Raw genomic sequence first — 21978 nt, forward strand, 5'->3', positions numbered from 1 at the left:
TGACATCCTGGTTCAGAACATTCTCGGTCTGGTTGCATCACGCTAGCGGTGCTAAACGCCGGCCCTTTGCCAAGGGCTGAGATAATCATAGAAGGGGCCGGGGGATAAACAGGGAATAAACAGCGCTCCCTCCAAGCACATGAGCACATGGCCGCAAACGCACAGCGCTCTCCACCGCTCCGTTTCGTGCCCTGTCCAGAATCCCACATGGTCAGTTGCACCCTGTAACCTTTAGACAGGCCAAGATATTCTCTGGGGCTCGGCAGCGAGCTATGAATAGTGCTGTGGGCAGGGATGACTCAACACACAGGCCGACATAGCGTTGCACAGCGCACACAGGATTAGCTCTCGCCTCCCCCTGCTGCAGAGACAAACTCCTTAAATGTAAGTCCTACGGCTGGGTCTACAAGTGCAGCAGGATGAGCTGGTAGTGCTTAATACTACCACTGCTTAATACTCCCTCAGATTAAACAAAATACAAAGACAACCCTTGCAAGGAAAAAGCTAGCTCTTCAGGGAGAAAGCGTCCAGCCCAGGCTGCTAGCTTTCTACCATCAGGGAATCATTTTTTAAAACATGCAGGGAAACATTTCAGAATATGATCCTGAATGCTGAAGTGGCACAGTTTATTCTTCTACATCAGGATGCTGCCAGCCTCATTCTGCATCGTGTGATGGCGAAGCCTGAATTGCTACCGAAAGGGTCCCAGTACAGAGAAATGAGTGGCAAGGTTTTCCAAGGGAAAATCTGCACTGGAGATGCTCACACCGTCGGCAACTTAGATCTCATTTGTTGAGAAAGAGGTTTATGACTTATTTAGGTATTATTACATTTACTATATCCCACTTTCTTTCCTCTTGCAAGGATTCTCTTCCCCTCCTTATTGTTTTACCATGATTTAATTAGAATGTAAGCCTATGCGGCAGGGTCTTGCTATTTACTGTTTTACTGTTTTACTGTTTTACTCTGTACAGCACCATGTACATTGATGGTGCTATATAAATAAATAAATAATAATAATAATAATAATAATAATAATAATAATAATGGAACCTGACAACCCTGTGAGGTAGGTTAGGCTGTGAGCCCCCCCCCCCCCCAAGGAGCTTTTACAGCTGACTAGGAATTAGAACCCAGGTCTCTCCATTCCCAATCCAACGCTCTAACCACTATACCGCACTAGGTCTCCAGAGTCTGTTAATGCTGAGCTGCTCTTGATTCTTCTGTGCTCCGAAATGTTTCTCTTTTTCCTGGCTGAGAAATGCTGGGAGTTTTTCAGTGGCAGCTGGGGAATCCTGAGAGTTTTTCCCTTCTGGCTGGGGAATGCTGGGAGTTTTTCCCTGCTGGCTGGGGAATGCTGGGAGTTTTTCCCTGCTGGTTGGGGAATGCTGGGAGTTTTTCCCTTCTGGCTGGGGAATGCTGGGAGTTTTTCCCTGCTGGCTGGGGAATGCTGGGAGTTTTTCCCTTCTGGCTGGGGAATCCTGAAAGTTTTTCCCTTCTGGCTGGGGAATGCTGGGAGTTTTTCCCTGCTGGCTGGGGGATGCTGGGAGTTTTTCCCTTCTGGCTGGGGAAAGTTGTAGGACTTTTTCCCCCTCCTGTCTAAACATGCATACAATTGCACCTTTAATCACTCCCACACCGAACGGATCTAATGAAAGCGTTGGGAGACATTTTTATTTTGATTCTTCTTGTGGTTTTAGATACTGTTTTTCTCCTGCTACCCAAAAGAGGGGAAACCCAGGCATCAATCTAATAAAATCAAGGCATGCATCTATAAAATAAGCAAGCGACTTCTCTGAAACATAGGAGCAAAGTAGGCCCACGCCTTTCCTTGGTTCTTTCTGAGAAGTAAACAGAATGTCCAGAGGAAACGCTTAGTGGGAGCAATTAAAAGATGTGAAAGTCGAAGGAGTTTTTTTTTATAGATGCCATATAGTACGATATAGCAAGACGTTGGCTTCTAGAAGCCACAGGGGTTTAATAACAGATGAAGAGCTCTGTGGCTCTTGATAACACGACATGCTCCGTTTGTGGGCAAAGGAAAGGAATTCTGTGAGTTTTGGCAATTGTTCCCTGCTTTCAAAAGGCTTTGGGGTTGGGACGAGAAATGCTAGTATGTGACAGCTCTGTTTTCTGCCTGCTTTTCATCCCCTGAACACTTTTATTTCTCTGTGTTTGATTAAGGAATCGTGTTTGGAGGGCGATCAAAGGGCTAAAAAGGGAACTGTGGGATGCTGGAACTGATTGGGCAGGTCAGAAGGTGCACTATGTCCTCTAACACCCCAGAGAGCTCTGGGCACGGGGCTCCCTGCTAACTTTACACAACATACCCAGGCTGTGAGGCTGATATCTGATGGCAAAAGTTCAGCTCGGACGCCCCCGGTGCCCTGCCTGCACAGCGAGAAGCCATGAATGGGTACGGGAGATCCAGGAAAGAACCAAGTGAGAAAATCACCCATCAGCTCTTAAAGGTTTGTTCCGGGATGGGGCACCGGGCCTTCAACCTTCCCATCCTGTCCCATATAGGAGGAGCAAAGACTCAACAGAAAGATCAAAAGGTGACCCTACTCTCTGGTAGCAACGGTGGCAGGCAGACCAAATCCCCAGGCAATAAAAGTAAACATTAATTGTTGTTGTTATCTGTCCTGGGCACATTAAGAATCGATTTAGGAACCAAACAAATAGATTACAGAGGAAGGAATGGTGTGTGTGTGTGTGTGTGTGTGTGTGTGTGTGTGTGTGAGACAGAGAGAGAGAGAGAGAGAGAGATAAAATAAAAGCGTGTCTCTGTTATTCTGTGTGTGTTTGTGTGTGCAAATGCTGTTCTTTTTCCAGACAATATCCATAGTGAATTCAGAGTTACCATTTAAACAATGGGAGAAGGACATAGCCAAATTTAAATGGAAAGCCCAAACACCAAGAATTAAATATAAATTATTACAGGATGCAAAAGAAAGGGGGGAGTCTAGGTCTGCCAAATCTAAAATTATATTTTTCTGCATGTGGCTTGGATACTGTTGGAAAAATAAAAGACTATTGGATTTAAAGGGACATGAATTGAGATTTGGGTGGCATGGTTATATACGGTATGAGAAAGTCAAAGTTAATGTAGAGTTAACTTTAACTTTGTTATTCTGTGTGTGTTTGTGTGTGCAAAGAGAGAAAGAGAAAGAAGGAAACCCAGAAGCAAGATGGGAAAGCAACAGAGAACCTCTTCACATTTATTTATTTATAGGTATCTACATTGAGGTAGACTCTCCCTAAACTTGGAGGTTCTGTGTGTGAATTTTCAATGATAGCGCTATAGTTGCAGGAATTCATTGAACCTCCTTTTTTGACATCATGTAAGCTAGTGGCCAGACTGCACTTTTGACCCCAAAGAAATGTGAGTCATTGTCTCTCTCACCAGCATACCAGGGCTTTCTAGAACCTCTTTCTGGTGCCAAAATTTCAATCATGGGATATTAGAAATCAATCTGCAAAAAAAAAAAAAAGCAATTCCCTAGAACATGTGCAAAGTGTTTTTCCCCCCATAATCAGGGAGTATGGGGAGAGCACCCAGATCAGAGAATATGATTTATAGAGAAACTGGAACACGCCAGACCCACTTATTTGGGGGAATTGTAAAGGGGGCGGGGCTTGTGTGATTGGTCTGCTGCTGCTGCCACCTGCTGGTGAAGGGCTGTGTTGGCATCCAATGCACGAAAGGGATCCCAGCGGTCAATTCTGCCGGCGCAAGTGCAAAAACGGACTCTTGGCCTTTGGGGCCCTTTTTAAGGAGGCAGATGAATTATATGCATCAATCCGCCAAGGCTAAGAGAGGTTTGGAGCTTCTGCTCTGTCTTCACCAGAGCAAAGACAGAGCCAAGGCAGAGAGGCTTTGGGTGGAAGGGCCGGGTGAAAACGCTTTAAATAAACGGATGGATATAAATAGAGGCTTGAGGCTTGCGTTCCATTTGTTAAAAAAAAAAAGAACTCTTGGAAAGTAAATGAAAGAAAACAAAACATGACAGACCGACAATATAGCCCCGTCTGCGTACGATGGGGCACGCCTGGAGCCCTGATCCATTTTACACTTGATTGTGGACAGGAGTAGAGAACCAGAAGGGCAAGGGAACATAGAGCAGCCTTCCTCAACCTGGGGCGCTCCAGATGTGTTGGACTGCATCTCCCAGAATGCCCCAGCCAGCTGGCTGGGGCATTCTGGGAGTTGTAGTCCAACACATCTGGAGCGCCCCAGGTTGAGGAAGGCTGATATAGAGGCACCTGCAGGTTCTAGCAAGCTGGAAAAGCTGTTCTGAAGAAGCCGTGGGCCGATTCCTTGCCTTTTTACGTGCACACTCTCTCACACTCACACTGAGGCACACGTCACCCTCAATAGCCTCACAAGGACCCCAGGTGTTGGAAAAATAAAACATGAATCAACAGCTTGATATTCAGGCCTCGGCTTCTTTCACACCTAAAATGAGGCGATGGGGGAGGCACGGCTTCACTTGGCTTGGCAATTGGGATGGACGGATTTGACGCAAGGGATGCTAGCTGCTGACCCCCCTAAACACAGGGGAACCAGGTGCGTGTTTTCCCCACTGTTTTCGCCCTATTCCCTGGTGGGGAGGGGAAAAACACGCCAGAGAATAAGCATTAAAGGGAGAAGCCTGGACTTTCAGAGGTGTTCAAGAGATGTTCTGGGATGCATTGAATCGGACATAAGGCAATGGGAGAAATCAGCAAAAAGAAATAAAGAAAAATACCAGCAGGCTGTTTTTGGCTGTTTTATTCTGGAACTAGGAGAATCCTCCAAAACACAACCAAGTCATCATGGATGTTTAGCCATGGTCTGAAAGAAAAGGGGGAAAGGTTTTTTTAGGAATGAAACCTGGTCTACGGGGCCTTTCTGCAGTGGCTCGAGGACACCCTCCCCGGAGATTTTCACTTGGCACTGACTCCGTCGTACTTCCGAGGAAACCTTACGGAAAGGTTTTGGGCCTGGGGGCGGATGTCCTGGGATGACGCAGCGCTGTTACGGACTTGTGTGCCACGGTGGTGTCAAGAAGGAGGAGCAGAGGAGATGCCACAGCCTCCTCCTTGCTCACTGGCTCTCTGCCGGTCAAGCAAGCGAGTGGGAGCCATGAGGAGCATAGAATCATAGAATCATAGAATCATAGAATAGCAGAGTTGGAAGGGGCCTACAAGGCCATCGAGTCCAACCCCCTGCTCAACGCAGGAATCCACCCTAAAGCATCCCTGGCAGAGGGTTGTCCAGCTGCCTCTTGAAGGCCTCTAGTGTGGGAGAGCCCACAACCTCACCAGGCAACTGATTCCATTGTCGTACTGCTCTAACAGCCAGGAAGTTTTTCCTGATGTCCAGCCAGAACCTGGCTTCCTGTCACTTGAGCCCATTATTCCGTGTCCTGCACTCTGGGAGGATTGAGAAAAGATCCTGGCCCTCCTCTGTGTGACAGCCTTTTAAGTATTTGAAGAGTGCTCTCATGTCTCCCCTCAGTCTTCTCTTCTCCAGGCTAAACATGCCCAGTTCTTTCAGTCTCTCTTCATAGGGCTTTGTTTCCAGACCCCCTGATCATCCTGGTTGCCCTCCTCTGAACACACTCCAGCTTGTCTGCATCCTTCTTGAATTGTGGAGCCCAGAACTGGACGCAATACTCTAGATGAGGCCTAACCAGGGCCGAATAGAGAGGAACCATACCTCACATGATTTGGAAGCTCTATTTCTATTAATGCAGCCCAAAATAGCATTTGCCTTTCTTGCAGCCATATCGCACTGTTGGCTCATATTCAGCTTGTGATCTACAACAATTCCAAGATCCTTCTCGTTTGTAGTATTGCTGAGCCAAGTATCCCCCGTCTTGTAACAGCAGCGGGCAGACTCCCTGAAGGAGGGCCCCCCTGGATGGGGCCTTGCCCATGGGCTCCCCCAAATCCTGTAATGCAGCAAGCACCACCACTGACTCCCCAAGAAAGGCCACTTACTTCTTCAATCCAGGCGTTGAAGTTAGAGACGCGGGTGAAGACGGTGGGCTTCTTCAAGGCGTTGCACCCTAACGAAGAGACGAAGCTGGCGATTCCGTGGACGCACCACTTCTCATCGGTGGCCTGGCAGTTGAGGGGTCCTCCGGAGTCACCCTGGGAATCAGAAACCACCCCCCGAAAAAGAGTTGAGAAGGAGGCCCTCCTCATCAGGGAGAAAAGTTCTGCCGCTCAAGGCCTAACCCAAGACAACTGCGCGGCTGCGTTGTGCTGCTCTTTCCGGGGTTCCCGACTCACGTTGCAGCCGGCTCGGATGTCCCCTCCAGCGCAGACCATGCTCTTCGCGATCACGCCCCCCCACCAGTCAGGCTGGTTGCAGTGTTCGTTGTCCACGACTGGGAGCAGGGCCTGCTGCAGTATGGAGGGGAGGGGGCCGCCGGCTGCGAAGGGAAGCAACGTGGGTCAGATTCAAGGATGTGCACCTCTCCGCCTGCTTTTCAGACACATTCATCCGTTCGAAGGCATTTAAATGTGTCCACGTGCTTGAAGGCTGCAGCTGACTTCTCTAAAGCCACCCTTAGCTTTGCAGTCCGTAGCGCAAAGTAACGGGCAGAAATTCTGAAAATGACAGGCGCCGGTTCACACAACACATTAACCCACCCAGTCTGGGTTGTTCTTGAACCGTGGGGTTTGTTAACCATCCCGAAGAACCCAACAACAAGCCCAGGGGTCTCAAGGTGGCTTGTTTGAGGAAAAATAAGCCACCCTGCAGGGTTAACAAGCCACCCCGAGGAAAAACACTCTGCATTCAGACAACACAATAACCCATGGTGGGTTAGAACGTTGTGTGAACCCAGTCCTATTGTAGTTTAAAGCTTTTCCTGACTTGGAAGAGCTACCCTCTCTGCAATTAGTCTGGGGGGGTTGACAGCTTCCGAGAGAAACCCCAGCCCCACTCCCACATGAATCACCAAACAGAATTTTCTGAGCAATCTATTTTACTTTTTCAGGTTCTTGCACAAGTGCGCAAAAGCGCTTCCATTTTCCATTTTCCCCTGTGGTGGGAACCACGTCACACACTTCAGTGTTTCCCTCCCCTTTAAGGATCCCTGGTTGTAAGGGCGAGATCACGTACTGGAAAGCCGTCCCCAGCCGGTAATATAACAGGGATAATCGTTGGGCAAAATTTCCCCTGCCGGGGGGAGGCAGGCCAACTGCACCTTGTCGCTCAGTTCTGCGCTCCGGGACAGCTTCATCAAGGCAATGTCATTCCTGGAATTGAACAGGCGGGGAAACAAGGCAGTCACGAAATGCTCTGGGGGTCCAAGGTCCAGGGCCATAGCCAAGAAGCGGAGGAGGGGTCTGGATGGGACAGCCGCCCTCCTCAGAGGCCCTTAATCACCCCGCAGTTGCATGTGCACGCTTACCCGCAGGGCGCACAGATGGAGAGCCATCGGGGGTGCACAAAGATGTCGTCGGAGTTCACGGGAATGTGCTGCTCAGATCTTTCCTCTTTGCTCATGTCGTATTCACCCAGCACTACCTTATAGGTGCGGGACTTGCTGAAAGGAAGATCGACACCAGCGGTCATTATGCCACAAGGTGTAGTGATGGCCACCAATCTGGATGGCTTTAAAAGGGGGTTGGATAAGTTCCTGGAGGAGGAGAAGGCCAGCCATGGCTACTAGCCCTGATGGTTGTGTGCTACCTCCAGAATTCGAGGCAGTAAGCCTGTGTGCACCAGGTGCTAGGGAACATGGGTGGGAGAACATTGTTGCACCATGTCCTGTGTGTGGTTCCCTGACCGACGGCTGACTGGCCACTGTGTGAACAGAGTGCTGGACTAGATGGACCCTGGGTCTGAGCCAGCATCAGGGCACTTCTGATGTTTTTAGGTTCTTATGCCGGGAGACCCCACCTACTCATGGAGACCCAGCATCACCTGGAGACCCAAAACCTATAGGAATGGGCCACTCCATCAGCAGCTGTCGTCTGGCCCCCTGAAATGACCACCCACAGAGTGGCACGTTATGGTGCCAGCGGCTTCCAGGCCCACTGGGGCTGACACAGCTTCCCCCAAAGTCCTTTCTTCTTATTTTTAAAGACATTAAAAACATCAGAAGAGTCCTGAGGCTGGATCAGACCCAGGGTCCATCTAGTCCAGCACTCTGTTCCCACAGTGGCCAAGAAGCTGTTGGCCAGGGACCACACACAGGGCATGGTACAACAGCACTCTCCTGCCCATGTTCCCCGGCAACTGGTGTACATAGGCACCCTGCCTCTGATACTTGGAAGTAGCACAGAGCCATCAGGGCTAGTAGCCCTGCGTAGCCCTCTCCTCCATATGGCTGGGCCGGTACGTGCATGGCAACAGGTGCTCAATTTATTATTTTTACTTTCAAAATATCCTTTTCATCCGTTTTCGGTTTTGTTTTCACAATAAAACTGTGCTTATCTCCAAGTCTCGTGAGGCGCAGAGTGTTAAGCGGCAGGTACTCTAGCCGAAACTCCTCACGGCCTAAGTTCGATCCCAGTGGAAGCTGGTTTCAGGCAGCCAGCTCAGGTCGACTCAGCCTTCCATCCTTCCGAGGTCAGTAAAAGGAGTACCCAGCTAGCTGGGGGAAAGGTAATCACGGCCGGGGAAGGCAACGGCAAACCACCCCGCTATAAGGCCTGCCAAGAAAACATCAGCGAAAGCTGGCGTCCCTCCAAGAGTCAGCAATGACTCAGTGCTTGCACGAGAGGTTCCTTTCCTTCCCTATCCCCAAATCAATCCCAGCAGCAAACCCCGTTTTATCCCAGTTGTTACGATGGTGCTTTGATTTAAGCGAGTTTAAAAGGCGAAACTTTGCAGTTTCACAGTATCTCTTATCTTCAGGGTGGCAAATAGGGTTTTTTTTGCGGGGGGATTTACTCTAACATATTTGGGATGCAGAGGGGGAAGGGGAGAAAGGAAATGTTAGCTGTGTGCTCATGGAGTAATTCGCGTTGCGGTTTAAATGACGGCCGGGGTGTGTGTGTGCTACAATCATGAAGTCCAGGGTCTGAAATTCACAATCCATGCCCAGCGCACACGACACAACGCCCAGTTCTTTCAGAGGCGACTTACGAGATGCAGTGAGCTGCTGTCATGACCCAGTTGGGGGCGATGAGGGACCCCCCGCAGGTGTGATGGAAGGCGCCATCTTTCTCGTACTGGAGGGAGATCTATGGGGAAGGAGAAGAGACGGGTGGGTGGGTGGGAGACGCCTGGGCAGCTGCGCTCTTGCAGCTGGGATCCCCAAGTAAGGACGAGGAGAGCCTCTTGCTGTGGGTGCACCAGCTTTGACCGCTCTCCGGCTGGACGGAGGCCTTCTAGTCACCAGCCAAGTGCCCTGCTAGGACCCCAAATGACCAGCCACTTCCTTTCTTCACGTGCCCAGAAAAGAACGGTAAAATAGGGGACTGTTGTATATTTAGACAGACCTTTGGACCATGTGCCATCGTATCGTCCACTGGGCTTTTCTGCCATATTAATCCAGACCACGAGGCCTTTGGCTCAACTGGTTCTTCTTTTCTTGTAATTCTTTCTTTCTTTCTTACATTTCTATAGTGCCCAATAGCCCAGGTTCTCTGGGCAGTTCCCAAAAATCAAACCCATAAACTACAGTGTAAGACACCACATGAAATATAATAACTTCAAACGAGAGTAAAAAAAAAGTACAACCAGAACCAAGCCTAGAATCAATGCAGAGTTTTAAAGAGTTCAAACGACAGAGCTAAAAGATTAAAATGCCCAAAAAATGCCGGCGGGGGGAACCATTAATGTTTATTTATTTTTTGTTGCATTTATATCCTGCCTTTTTTCCTCCTCAAAGGAACCCAAGGCGGCGTACATAATTCTCCTCCTCTCCATGTTATCCTCACAACAACAACCCTGCGAGGTAGGTTGGGCTGAGAGTCCGTGACTGGCCCAAAGTCACCTAGTGGATTTTGCTGGCCGGGTGGGGACTAGAACCCGGATCTCCCAAGGCCCAGTCCAACACGCCAACCACTATGCCACACTGACAAAAATGTTGCCCTTCTTGCTCATGGGCTACACTTTTTTTGGTATTGTTTCGGTGTTACCTTTCTTTTATGGTTGTAAACTGCTTTGAACCGCCAGGAAAAGTGGTATAAAAGTATATACATAGGGTGGCCATATGGAAAGGAGGACAGGGCTCTTGTATCTTTAAGAGTTGCGTAGAAAAGGGAATTTCAGCAGCTGTCGTTGGTATATATGGAGAACCTGATGAAATACCCTCTTCATCACAACAGTTTAAGCTGCAGGTGCCCTGCCCTCTTTTGTATCTGGTCAAGAGAGAAGGGCTCCTGCAGCTTTACCTGTTGGGATGAAGAGGGCATCTCACCAGGTGCTGCATGCATGCAAATCACACCTGCTGAAATCCCCTTTTCTATGCAACTCTTAAAGATACAGGAGCCCTGTCCTCCTTTCCATAGGGTCACCCTAGGCATGTAACACCCAGTGAAATTCCCTCTTCATTGCAACAGTTAAAGCTGCAGGAGCTATACCAGAGTGATCAGATACAAAAGGAGGGCAGGGGTGCTGCAGCTTTAACCGTTGGAATGGAGAGGGAATTTCACCAGGTGCTGCATGCATACAAACAGCACCTGCTGAAATCCCCTTTTCTGCACAACTGCTAAAGATACAATAGCCTGGTCCTCCTTTCCATATGGTCACCCTATATATGAAGGAAGGAAGGATGAGAAAGAGAGGGAAGGAAAGGACAAAGTCGTTAGGAAGGAAGGAAGGAGGGAGGGAAGGAGGGAAGGAGGGAGGAGGAGGAAAGCAGAACCTTGCTTACCTGCCATGGCCAACTGTAGGGAACAGCATCTTCACCATTCACCACCCTGGCGTTGGGGGAGTAGACGGGCAGCCCACGCCCGGAGGCTGTGGATAGAGCAAAGGGAGCTTGCTACAGCAGTACCGTCCCTTCCAGCCTGGCCCAGAGGTTTGCCTCCAGCATGGCCTCATTTGTTGCTCTGCTCTGTTCTCAAACCTACCCTCTGAGCGAGGTCTAATTCAGTGCCCCCGTATCAGTGCAGCAGCAACACAGAAGGTGGAGTACAGACATCAACCAGGTGTAATAGTGAGGGTGGGGGTGAGAGACAGAGACAGAGATGGAGGGAGAGTCTAAAAAACCTTCGAGCAGTGATTTGTGTCTTGAAAATAGTGTGTTTCAAGATGCCTGGACGGCCCTACCGTGAAACAAAGTGAGGCAGGCTGCCTCAGGCGTCAGGTTCTTGGAATCAGGGAGATGTTAGGCAGAGAGAGGTGTGTGGGCCATGCTGCACACCTTAAGCTACTTTGCTTCCCACAGGTGTGGCCCTTGCCACGGTTAAAGCTGGCTTCATCACATGCTGCAAAATGTCTTGGGCCGACCTTGTACACAGGTGTATCCCTAATTTTGTTGAACAAAAGGAGGTATGATGATGCCTCTTGCAAGATGGCAGGAGGGAGAGGTTTCACTCTGGCACTGGGTGAGCAGAACCAGAGAGAGAGAGAGAGAGAGAGAGAGAGAGACTGTTTCTTACCACCAGCCACCAACAGAACGGGTACCAGCAGCGTCAACATCTTGACCGGGGGTTGCTTCCAGGCACCGCTGGGCCTTTTATACTCCCCCTTATCATCACCAGCAAGCTCAGGTGCCCAACAACCTCAGGTACAGGTGTCAAACTACCCTATCATCCAGTGGCCAAGGCCAAACTCTGTGGCTTCAGCCCAGACATCGGCAAGTGCCAGGCAACGAGAGGGCCCAACTTTTTTGTGGCTGCAAAAGAAGCAAATGCTATTTTGGGCTGCATTAATGGAAGTATAGCTTCCAAAGCACGTGAGGTCCTGGTTCCTCTCTATTCAGCCCTGATAAGGCCTCATCTAGATTATTGTGTCCAGTTCTGGCCTCCACAATTCAAGAAGGATGCAGACAAGCTGGAGCGTGTTCAGAGGAGGGCAACCAGGATGATCAGGGGTCTGGAAACAAAGCCCTATGAAGAGAGACGGAAAGAACTGGGCATGTTTAGCCTGGAGAAGAGAAGATTGAGGGGAGACATGAGAGCGCTCTTCAAACACTTAAAAGGTTATCCCAGAGTGCAGGACACGGAATAATGGGCTCGAGTTAAAGGAAGCCAAATTCGAGCTGGACATCAGGAAAAACTTCCTGGCTGTTAGAGCAGTACGACAATGGAACCAGTGACCTAGGGAGGTTATGGGCTGTCCCACACTAGAGGCCTTCAAGAGGCAGCTGGACAACCCTCTGTCAGGGATGCTTTAGGGTGGATTCCTGCATTGCACAGGGGGTTGGACTCGATGGCCTTAGAGGCCCCTTCCAACTCTATCATTCTATGATAGATTCAATGGTAGACAGGAACAGCCTAAGGACTTGCCCAGGCTTGAAGGAGTAGGGAACAGGACAACTGGTTTCTTGGCTTCTTGGGGTAGAAATGGGAGACGGCGTTGACCGAGACTAGGGGGCCACGTTGTCCACCTAGTCTTGCTCAGTGGGCCAAGCGATAGACAGCCTTGGTCCTCTGCACAGGAAGCTGAGATAGTTGGGGGGAAAGCGATTCTCAGTATTAGAAGTGGGGTTGTACGGACTTCTCTTTACTTCCATCTGGGAAATGTGGGACAGAGTGTGGAGCTAGTCCAACATCTTGTTTTGCACGGTCGCCAACCAGATACCCCAATGGGAAGCCCACGAGGAGGACGTGAGGGCAATTGTGAGCTAACAGAAAGTCAACAGAACCCTGGGTCGTTTCAGATCTAGATATACGTGTGTTTATGCTTTGTTTCAGGCCTCAGCACCTCTTCAGGTGGCATGGATTGGTCCTTGCAAGCCTACTTCAAAGAGGCCTGATCCGAGGCCACTCCCAAACGTGGCTTTTATCATGCCATGGCCAAGCTTCCTTCACAGACTTTTACGTCATGATCTCCCACTCGTCACCCGCCCATATGTCCCTTCTGCTTCTTCCGTCTTTGCAGAAAATCCGCTAAGGAAGAAATGACGGGGATTTCCACACTTTTGACTGGTAGCACGGCAGAAGGTGCTCTCCATCTGGAAGCAACCATGGTCCATCACGTAAGGAGCACAAAGGGATCATTAAATGCTCTGACTGGTGATGGGGGTACTGAGTGCCTACGATAGGGTGCTGAGCCGTGTCTGACTGCTGTGCCTCCCTGGCCTCACCCTGGTGGTTTTAATACTGTCAGCATTTCATTCATGCTCAATTCTTAGAAAGGTGTTCGAACATGTGCGCAAGTCATGTGTGCCGCTCCAGATCTCAGGCTGAATTCCAGAACTGTGGACCCTGGCTGCATGTGAGGAAAAGGGTTAAGCCCCTATGACTGCCGGTTGCAGAGGGAGCATTCCTACTGTATCAGCGCTGGAAAAATGCAGGGACTTTGCCCAATCGGACGTCTCTCCCCTGAGAGCGAGGGCAGGTGTCCGGGACAGGGGGCAAGGAATTCTGTCGATAATTAACAAGTACCCCGGCTAAGAAACAAGATGTTCTTGCACAAGGAGGTTCTTCCACATCTGGTGTGAGGTGATAAATGAGTGAGGTGAAGGCCAGCAAGATCAAACCCGGCTTCAGCAACTACTTGATTTATGATATGGTGGAAAAATGATAATAACGTGCACAGTAGCCCTCTTTCGATTTGGAAACGGGAATGGCCGTGCGCCCACCCACTCACCCATTCCCCCCAACACAGGAAGGAGGAAGCACACGTTGACTTTCAAGGATTCAAGAATATAAACAGTGCTGAGCTGTCTGGAATCCTGGGCTCCTAGGATACTTCCTCGGATGGCCCAATGTGTCCACGGACCCAGAATGGTTGCCTGCATCTGGACTAGAAGCCTTCCAGCGTACCTTCAGCCTCTATGGCTGTTGTGAGTGTGTGCCTTTCCCGGCCATACTGGGAGATGTCAAGGATAAAACCTGGGACTTTTCACCTGGGAAGCAGGTGCTCAGCTATTGATCCATGCCTTTCCACCCCTTTGCTGTCCAGGTGTGCCTCCTAAGACGAGAGATATGAATAGGGGACCGTACGTACCCAAGGCTGGACGGTGTCCTTGGGACATGATGCAATAGCTGCGTGTCGCCCTGCTTGGGGTGGATTTAAAAAGGCCCTACCGCTATGTGTCATTCTCACATTCAGAGACGACCATCCCCGCCGCAATGTGGACGATCCTTGTCACACTTTTGCTGGCAGCCGAAGGTAAAGCGCTGTCCTGGGTGTAACCTGCGAGATGTCAAGCCCAGCCCATCAAGTCATCTGATCCCACCATGGTCCCAGTGATCTTCTTCACTGGGTCCTCCTCCTCCTCTCTCAAAGTGGATTGTGTCCAAAACAGCAGTAGGGTTTGCTGCCCCAGTCAAAATGTAGACCTTCCCATCTCAGTTTCCTTAAATGCTCCTTAGTCCTGGATAAGGTCTGGGAATCGTGTGTGTGTGTCTCCCCCTTCCTCCAAGGACCACTTCCTGATAGATATGAAGTGCAGCTCCAGGCCTTCTGTTGGATCCTCCAGATTTGGCAGGAGTTTTAAGGCAGTGCGTTGGGGATCATGGGGTGGGTTTGGACAAGAACGATGCTGAGTGGAGGACGGCAGGTGCTTCCAGACAGGTACGGCTCCTCGCACTACTGTAGCTGTTCCGTCTTTTTCTCCTTTGGAAGACATGGAGAGCACGGGAGGGTTATGGAAGACGTCGATGTTTAATTCTGTGTTTGAGGCCGGGCAATGGCACAAGAAATGCCCCATCTGGAAGCACCCAAAGTTCAGAAGACCAATGGGTCTTACCCAGGAGCAGCTTGAGGCAATGTGGGGCGGGGGACGTGTCATCTTTGGGTCGGAGTCAAGGGAGTTTTGATGACTCAGCTGTGGAAGGAGGCTGTGAGAGTTGGTGGAAATGGCTCTCCCTTGTGAAAGAGGAGCAGATAGGGAATTTTTGTGTGATCAGGCAGGGGGCCAAGGAGGGGTCACCCTAGGTTGCGTTAACTGTCTGGTGGGTGATCCTGGGGAGCTCAGTGACACCTGGGGGTCTGTCTCCCCACCCCTTCACTGGGGTTTGCAGTGAAACAAATGCACATATTCATCGTCCTGCACAACGGGAGGATTGGTTCGCAAGGACCCTATAATTTTCTCTCCTCTCCTTAGCTTATGGCTGTGGACGGCCATACTCTTCTCCCATGGCGAGGGTGGTGAACGGCACGGACGCTGTGCCTTACAGCTGGCCCTGGCAGGTAAGTACTGATGCAACGACCCCTGTATGATAGTTTTCTTGGGCCCTCTCAAAAAAAAAAGGAGCTGAGAAATGTGTCTTTCCCTAAGAGGAAAGACGCTCACACGTTGGGGTTTTTTAGCCAGGAAATAAGACGTATGGGACAGAGTTGTTCATGGTAAAGGTCTGTACAATTATGCATGGTGTGGGGAAAGTGGATAAAGAGAAGGTTTTCTTCCTCTGACTTCCTCTTCCCAGGGAAATTGATGGGCCGTAGAGACAGGATGAGCAAAAGGAAGTCATGGTTCATTCAGTGCGTAATTAATTCATGGAATTTGCAACCACAAGATGAATCAATGGGCACTGACTTAGATGTTCTTTACCTTCTGCTTTTACTCTTCACATCCCCAGAGGAACTTCAGCAGAGCTTTTAGATTCAAATAATGTGCAGGAGGAAGAGTAGGGAGGGTTAACTACCATGTTTTAGTATAGCCGAAAGTGTTTTAGTTTAGCTTTAAACCACAAATAGTAAACAGAAACGGATAAGGAGGAGTCATAACAATGCTAGAAGCTCAAGCCGTTATCTTATTAGCTAAGTTTGTAGTACCTGCTTTGGCAACTGCAATTCTTTTACTTAATCTTGTATTTGCATTTCATTCTCTTTTCTTGTAACCACAGAGAGAGAGATTGTATACTTATATAACCACCATGCCACTTGCTTAATTGTGCAATTCTTACAATAAATAGACTCTTCTTTACAGTCATGTCTGAGGTGATGCTAGTTGGCTGGGATTAAATGTTTGTCTGTTTGGATTAGCACTGGTTACCCACTGGGGTGTTTCGGACCCATTTGGTGTAGGTTCTGAGGTTAAAAAGGACCAAATTTACACCGATTTCTGGGGAGCAAGAGTTGGAGAGGACCGTGTCCCCCACGTCCTGCTTATGGGCTTCACGGAGGTGTCGTCTGACCACTCTCGGAGACAAGATACTGGGCTTTAGGTCTGACCCAGCAAAACTCTTCTTATGAGCTACAGAGTTGCTTAGTGAGTCACTGTCTGTGAGGCTACAGAAATGGATGGGAGAGAGAGCCAGGCATGTGCTTTTCGGCAGAGAACACCGCTGTGCAGTCCAGTGACCGCGCTTTGTCCATTCTGCCTCCCACAGATCTCCTTGCAGTACCAGAGTGGAAGCGAGTTCCGTCACACCTGTGGGGGGACCCTCATTGCGCCCAGCTGGGTCATGACCGCTGCACACTGCATCTCGTAAGTCCTGTCCCTGCACATGCTGGATCAAAACGCCAAAAAGCGGTATAGCTGAGATCTCAGCCATTTTCGTGTTTCTCAGAACACTCCTGCTTTCAATGGGAGGCAAATGACGAGGCTTGCTGAGTGATCCGCAAAGTTTTTATTAAGCAACATGAAGAGAGTCTAACCTCTTGGAAACATCTCCCTAGGCAAAACTATGCAAACTAAGCGAGACAATTGTTTGCTCAAGAAGAATAGGAAACCGCTTTGGAGAGCCTGGTGCGGAGGCAGGTTCTGGCGTAATCGAACTGACTTTCTCACACCTTCCTTCCACCCCGTGCGTTTGAGCTTCCGGCGGACCCTAGCATCAGCTAGCTTGTCGTGACGCTCACCTCTGGAAGAAGGCTCACTTCCCACTGAGTGCGTAGGATTTGGCCTTGAGGAGATAAGATCTGGAGGGGGGTGACTCCCAGCAGGGGAATCGCCCATGAGAATTCCCTCCCCCACTGGTACAAGCTGGCTGGTGTCTGGCGCCGCTTCCTCTAGGTCCGAATCTGATTCTGATTGATTACCTGAAACATCTTCTCCCAAAACTGGGGCAGTAGGGTTAGACATAACAGCCATGAACATTCCTAAGGACACCTCTGTCGGTGCTCACCAGGCTCCAGGCTCCTCTTGATCTGTATTTCATTTCTTAAAAGGTTTTTTTAATTTGCACCTTTTTTAACAAACAAAACAGAAGTGGGAGGCTGGCATTCTGCAAAATGAAGAGCTGACCTCTAGTGCCAGCTTGATTTTGGTTCAAAGGAGTGGTTTTGTGTTTCCGTCTCAGGACGGGCCGCCAGTACCAGGTGGTCCTGGGAGAATATGACAGAGGCAAGGAGGAGGGCCCCGAGCAACGTATCCTTGTGAATGAAGGTGACATCTTCGTCCACGCTGGCTGGAATGGCAACTGTGTAGCTTGTGGGTAAGTGAAGCCCCCAAGGAGAGGACCACACCTATCGCTAATGTGTGTGCCTACGTCAAGTGGCATCTCTGCTGAAGAGAATCAAAGAGCTCCATCAGACGAGCGTTTTATTCCACGCTCGCGATGGGGCACTCGCGGATTTTTGTTGGTCCCTCTCACGATGTTGACGTCTGCTTCCCACGTGCCTCTCGCCCCTTCTAGCCTTCTTCGCGCAACAACAAAAACACCCGACTTATTTTCAAGATGGAAGTTGCCGCTGTCTCCTGCTGTGTGCAGGAGAAGCAGCGGGATGAGAACGGCCCACGGAATGGGCCACGGGCACGTGGTTTAGCCAACACAGTTGTTTCAAAGCAATCTAACTACGTTCCTCCATCCCAGTCAGTAATCAGACAGCAAATTCTGAACGAGATGAAGCTTCCTGAACTATCTTCAAGGGTTTTGTCTAATTTGGAGGCCACCAGGGCATGAATGATGGTGGCCTCCAAATTAGGTCTCCCTAGGAGGCAATAAGAGGTCTTCTCATTCACCGTGGGCTGTGCTCCCTTGTCCTCCTTCTCTTCCAGGGATGACATCGCCCTGATCAAGCTGTCGCACAGCGCAGAGCTAAACGATAAGGTGCAGCTGGGATGCGTCCCACCCTCAGGAGAGATTCTCCCGAATGACTCTCCGTGCTACATCAGCGGCTGGGGGCGCCTTTACAGTACGTATGCCTTTGAAGGGGCCTTTTAATAAGGAATTAGTTTTATATGGCTTTAATCAATTGCTCCTTCCCTTTCAGCCGGCGGACCGCTCCCGGACAAGCTGCAGCAGGCCCTGCTTCCGACGGTGGACTATGAACACTGCTCCCGACCCGACTGGTGGGGTAGCACTGTGAAGACGACCATGGTTTGTGCCGGTGGGGACGTCCGAGCCGGCTGCAACGTGAGTGATCAATGAGTGCCAAAGAGGAGGCGGAGACTGCATTGGGGCTGAGATATAGACGCTCATGGCATTGCAGAGCAGTGAAAATCGGAGGACGCTAAACGCAAGCCGGAGTGTGCCATTCATAAATAGGAGACCACAGAACATGTGCTAATGAAAAAGATCTGATGCACCTCCAATTTAGGGTGGCCAGGGGTCCAAACTTACAGAGGACCCTCCAGTCCAAGTCCAGATTAAAGATAGAGAACCCAGAGTTGCCTGTCAATATTTAGCACCTGGACCGCAGACTGAGTAGGTACACAGGGGTCACCTGGTCATCGTCTTCCCTACTACCGTGAGACGTATTGCACTGCCGTTTACATTTTAGTTATTCTTTCTACATTTGCGCCCTACGCCATTTCCAGCCAGTGAACAATCCCCAACTCAAGATGATGTAGGAGTGTAGAATAACAGCAGACCCTCTCTGGAGCAGTATCTTTTCCTTCACCACTAAGCCTATCCTTGTATATTGACCAAAGGGTTGAGCTTCTCACGCTTCCGTTCTGATTCTTTGAAGGTCTTCTTTCCTCCAGCTAGAGCCTGTTCTCCTGCTCTGGGCTTCTTTTGGGTTGGGAGTAAAAAAATAAAATGCCCCGCCTCTCCCCTAAAACACAAAGCCCAAATGAGAAACCATGGAAATCTACAAGAGCAAATGTCCCCCCAAAAAAGTAATTTTAGAAAACATTTATTGTGGCCTGGAATTTTCTAGGTAACTATTTTCTCTACAACGTGCATTAAAAAGCAGTCGACATCCATACAGAAGAGGAGCTGAGGGGCTGTGGAAAACAAATGCTTTTGAAGCACTTTCTAAATGATCGATATGATTTCAGGGCGACTCTGGAGGCCCCCTCAACTGCCAAGCTTCGGATGGGAGGTGGTACGTCCACGGGGTTACCAGCTTTGTCTCTGCCTGGGGGTGCGACACCCTGAAGAAACCCACCGTCTTCACCCGCGTCTCCGCTTTCAACTCCTGGATTGAAGAGGTATTATCCTTTTTGCCTCCTGCCCTTTATGGGGGCACAAGCCCCCCAGGCCCCATAGAATCATAGAATAGTAGAGTTGGAAGGGGCCTATAAGGCCATTGAATCCAACCTGATGGATAATCGGGTCTCTCCTGTTAATTCAGGTGAGTGGGTGGGTTGGAGGGAGCAGGGTTTCCTAATATAAGAGCAGGACTCCCTGTCCTCTTCTTTGCACACAGAACGTCCTGCTCAGTTTCCAGGGCTGAAGAGGCAACGAGGGCTGAAACATTCAATCGCTGAATCGCTTAAAAACCTGTTTGATTCATTTAAAAAGTGGCCCTGGATAATCAAGCAGATAATGTTTTAAACACAGATGATATTTTAATACAAGTACTTACAACACGCCTCATTCCACCCTGGCTTAGTTTTTAGCAAGATGCACGGTGGATCCTCAGGGTCAGATTTCTGCGAATGTCGTGGTGGGATGGAGGCAAAGACGGGGCTGTAGATTTCTGTTCTCTTTGCCCGCTCGCTAACAGTGTCACTCTGGTTTTGCTTTGCAGACCATGGCCACCCATTAATGCGATGCTGCAACTCCTCCACCCTGACGGGACTCTCTGCCTGTCCCAAGAACAATAAAACATTTCCTGGCTATCGCGTCTCGTCTTCTTTTGCAGTGGTTCCTTCGCTCCTCCTCTCCTCATTATTCACAGATGGCCAAAATATTAGGGGTCATGGCAAAGGCAATTTACCCCTCAGTGTCAGGGTTTGTTCAATGTATGGAGGAGCAATTCAGAATCTGTGCACTTCCCATTTTTCAGTCACGATTATTATTTCTCTCTTCAGCAACTCCCCTCTAAATTCTCCTTCAACTCCTCCTCCTCCTTTTGCCCGCTTCCGCCTTCGTTATCGTCCACTAGCCTGGCTCAGTGTACCATGCGATTTCAACACACGCCGTCTGCCAAGCACCCGCCTCGTACCCCAACCCTGAAAGAAAACTGCCCATTCTAGGGACCACCCACAGCTGATCAAGAGACATTACAATCCCCGTGGCAATTTCCTGGACGGCAAGCAGGTATCACTTCAAGCCTGGGGTGGAGAACCTCAACCCTCCACCCGATTTCATGCGGTCCTCAGTATCCTCCAACTCTCTGGACCTGCTGTGGGCCCACGCTGACTCCTTGGGGAATTGATTGCTCTTCTGCTGTGTGTGTGTAGGTATGAGTGTGTGTAGGTGTGTAGCAATCTTCAAATTCTTGGAAGGTTGTCACACGGAGGAGGGCCAGGATCTCTTCTCGATCCTCCCAGAGTGCAGGACGCGGAATAACGGGCTCAAGTGACAGGAAGCCAGATTCCGGCTGGACATCAGGAAAAACCTCCTGACTGTTAGAGCGGTACGATGATGGAACCAAAGACCTAGGGAGGTCGTGGGCTCTCCCACGCTAGATACCTTCAAGATGGACAGCCCTCTGTCAGGGATGCTTTAGGGTGGATCCCTGCATTGAGCAGGGGGTTGGACTCGATGGCCTTGTAGGCCCCTTCCAACTCTGCTATTCTATGATTCTAGGTGAGTGTGGCCAGATCTACACCAAGGAGGATATTGCACTATGAAAGCGGTATGAAAGCGGTCTATAAAAGGCAGGAGCCACATGACTGCTTTATAGCGGTATTGAAGTGCACTGACAACTATTGGGGCCCGTTGACGCATGCCATAGACCACTTTCATGAGACCACTTTCATACTGCTATATCCTGCTTGGTGTGAGGGCGTCAGAGAGCTGTAGAAGGGATTGAATGGTGCACAGAGAGGAAAAGCAGTCCCATGATGCTGCAAACTCTTCCTGCTTTGGTTCTGGTTCATCGGCTGCCCGCCCCCCCTCCTCCATATGAAGGTCAACAGCTGTTCATAGCCAAGAGGTTCCCCACTCCTGGTTCAAAGCAATTCAGAGTACCAGGCTGCCTACATGCCCCTGGGCTATGGCCTTCATTAACTGGTTCTTGTATGTCAGGAAACCTGCTTTCAGGATGGGCTCCTTTCGTCTTTTAAACTTGCAAAGTAATGCGTGCATGTGCCAGAGGTGTGCAACTCTTACAATGCACGGTCTCTTGTCCTTTGTCGCTCTGGAGGGCAGAACTGGAACCAATGGGTGGAAATTGTAGGAAAGCAGACTTTGGCTCAACTTTAGGAGAACTTCCCAGATGGTTGCAGCTGTTCAAAACATTCACGATGCCTCGGGAGGTGCTGGGCTCTCCTTTGCTGGAGTCATTTAAGCAGAAGCTGGAAGGGAGGCGATACCTGCGTCTTGCCTTGAACAAGAAGTTGGACTAGATCGGGGGTAGGCAAGGTGGTGTTCGTGATCGTGTGCATCGGTGAGAGAGCTGGCTGGCAGATGAGGAAGAAAAAAGAATCGTGGGATGAGAAGGAATGTTATTATTATTATTATTTATTTATTTATATAGCACCATCAATGTACATGGTGCTGTACAGATTACACAGTAAATAGCAAGACCCTGCCGCATAGGCTTACAATCTAATAAAGTTGTAGTAAACAATAAGGAGGGAAAGAGAATGCAAACAGGCACAGGGAAGTGTAAACAGGCATGCT

General features: G+C 49.7%; 2 protein-coding genes across 2 annotated transcripts; one reads left to right on the forward strand and one right to left on the reverse strand.

Moving 5' to 3' along the window:
* Window positions 1-4760: 4760 nt before the first annotated feature.
* LOC134411308 (proproteinase E-like) lies at window positions 4761-11599 on the reverse strand. Its single transcript, XM_063145022.1, has 8 exons — window positions 11560-11599; window positions 10830-10915; window positions 9095-9192; window positions 7413-7547; window positions 7121-7257; window positions 6283-6425; window positions 5989-6141; window positions 4761-4837 (listed from the first exon to the last, which is right to left on the reverse strand). Exons 1-8 carry the CDS (start codon window positions 11597-11599, stop codon window positions 4817-4819), a joined length of 813 nt encoding a protein of 270 aa, XP_063001092.1. The 3' UTR covers window positions 4761-4816.
* A 2600-nt stretch (window positions 11600-14199) lies between these two features.
* On the forward strand, window positions 14200-20005 carry LOC134411540 (proproteinase E-like). The gene is made up of 8 exons (XM_063145393.1): window positions 14200-14239; window positions 15177-15262; window positions 16405-16502; window positions 17317-17451; window positions 18015-18151; window positions 18230-18372; window positions 19242-19394; window positions 19937-20005. The coding sequence occupies exons 1-8, from the start codon at window positions 14200-14202 to the stop codon at window positions 19952-19954; spliced, it is 810 nt and encodes a 269-aa protein (XP_063001463.1). The 3' UTR covers window positions 19955-20005.
* Window positions 20006-21978: the final 1973 nt, after the last annotated feature.

This window comes from Elgaria multicarinata, chromosome 20, assembly GCF_023053635.1.
Source record: "Elgaria multicarinata webbii isolate HBS135686 ecotype San Diego chromosome 20, rElgMul1.1.pri, whole genome shotgun sequence".
NCBI classification, from domain to species: domain Eukaryota; kingdom Metazoa; phylum Chordata; class Lepidosauria; order Squamata; family Anguidae; genus Elgaria; species Elgaria multicarinata.

Coding starts and splice junctions, on each gene's coding strand:
- LOC134411308 (XM_063145022.1), bottom strand. CDS start 11,599: ATGTTGACGCTGCTGGTACCCGTTCTGTTGGTGGCTGGTG. Junction 9,193..10,829: donor CCTACAGTTGGCCATGGCAG/GTAAGCAAGGTT, acceptor CCTTCCCCATAG/ATCTCCCTCCAGTACGAGAA. Junction 6,142..6,282: donor ACATCCGAGCCGGCTGCAAC/GTGAGTCGGGAA, acceptor TCTGATTCCCAG/GGTGACTCCGGAGGACCCCT.
- LOC134411540 (XM_063145393.1), top strand. CDS start 14,200: ATGTGGACGATCCTTGTCACACTTTTGCTGGCAGCCGAAG. Junction 16,503..17,316: donor ACCGCTGCACACTGCATCTC/GTAAGTCCTGTC, acceptor TTTCCGTCTCAG/GACGGGCCGCCAGTACCAGG. Junction 18,152..18,229: donor CGGCTGGGGGCGCCTTTACA/GTACGTATGCCT, acceptor CTTCCCTTTCAG/CCGGCGGACCGCTCCCGGAC.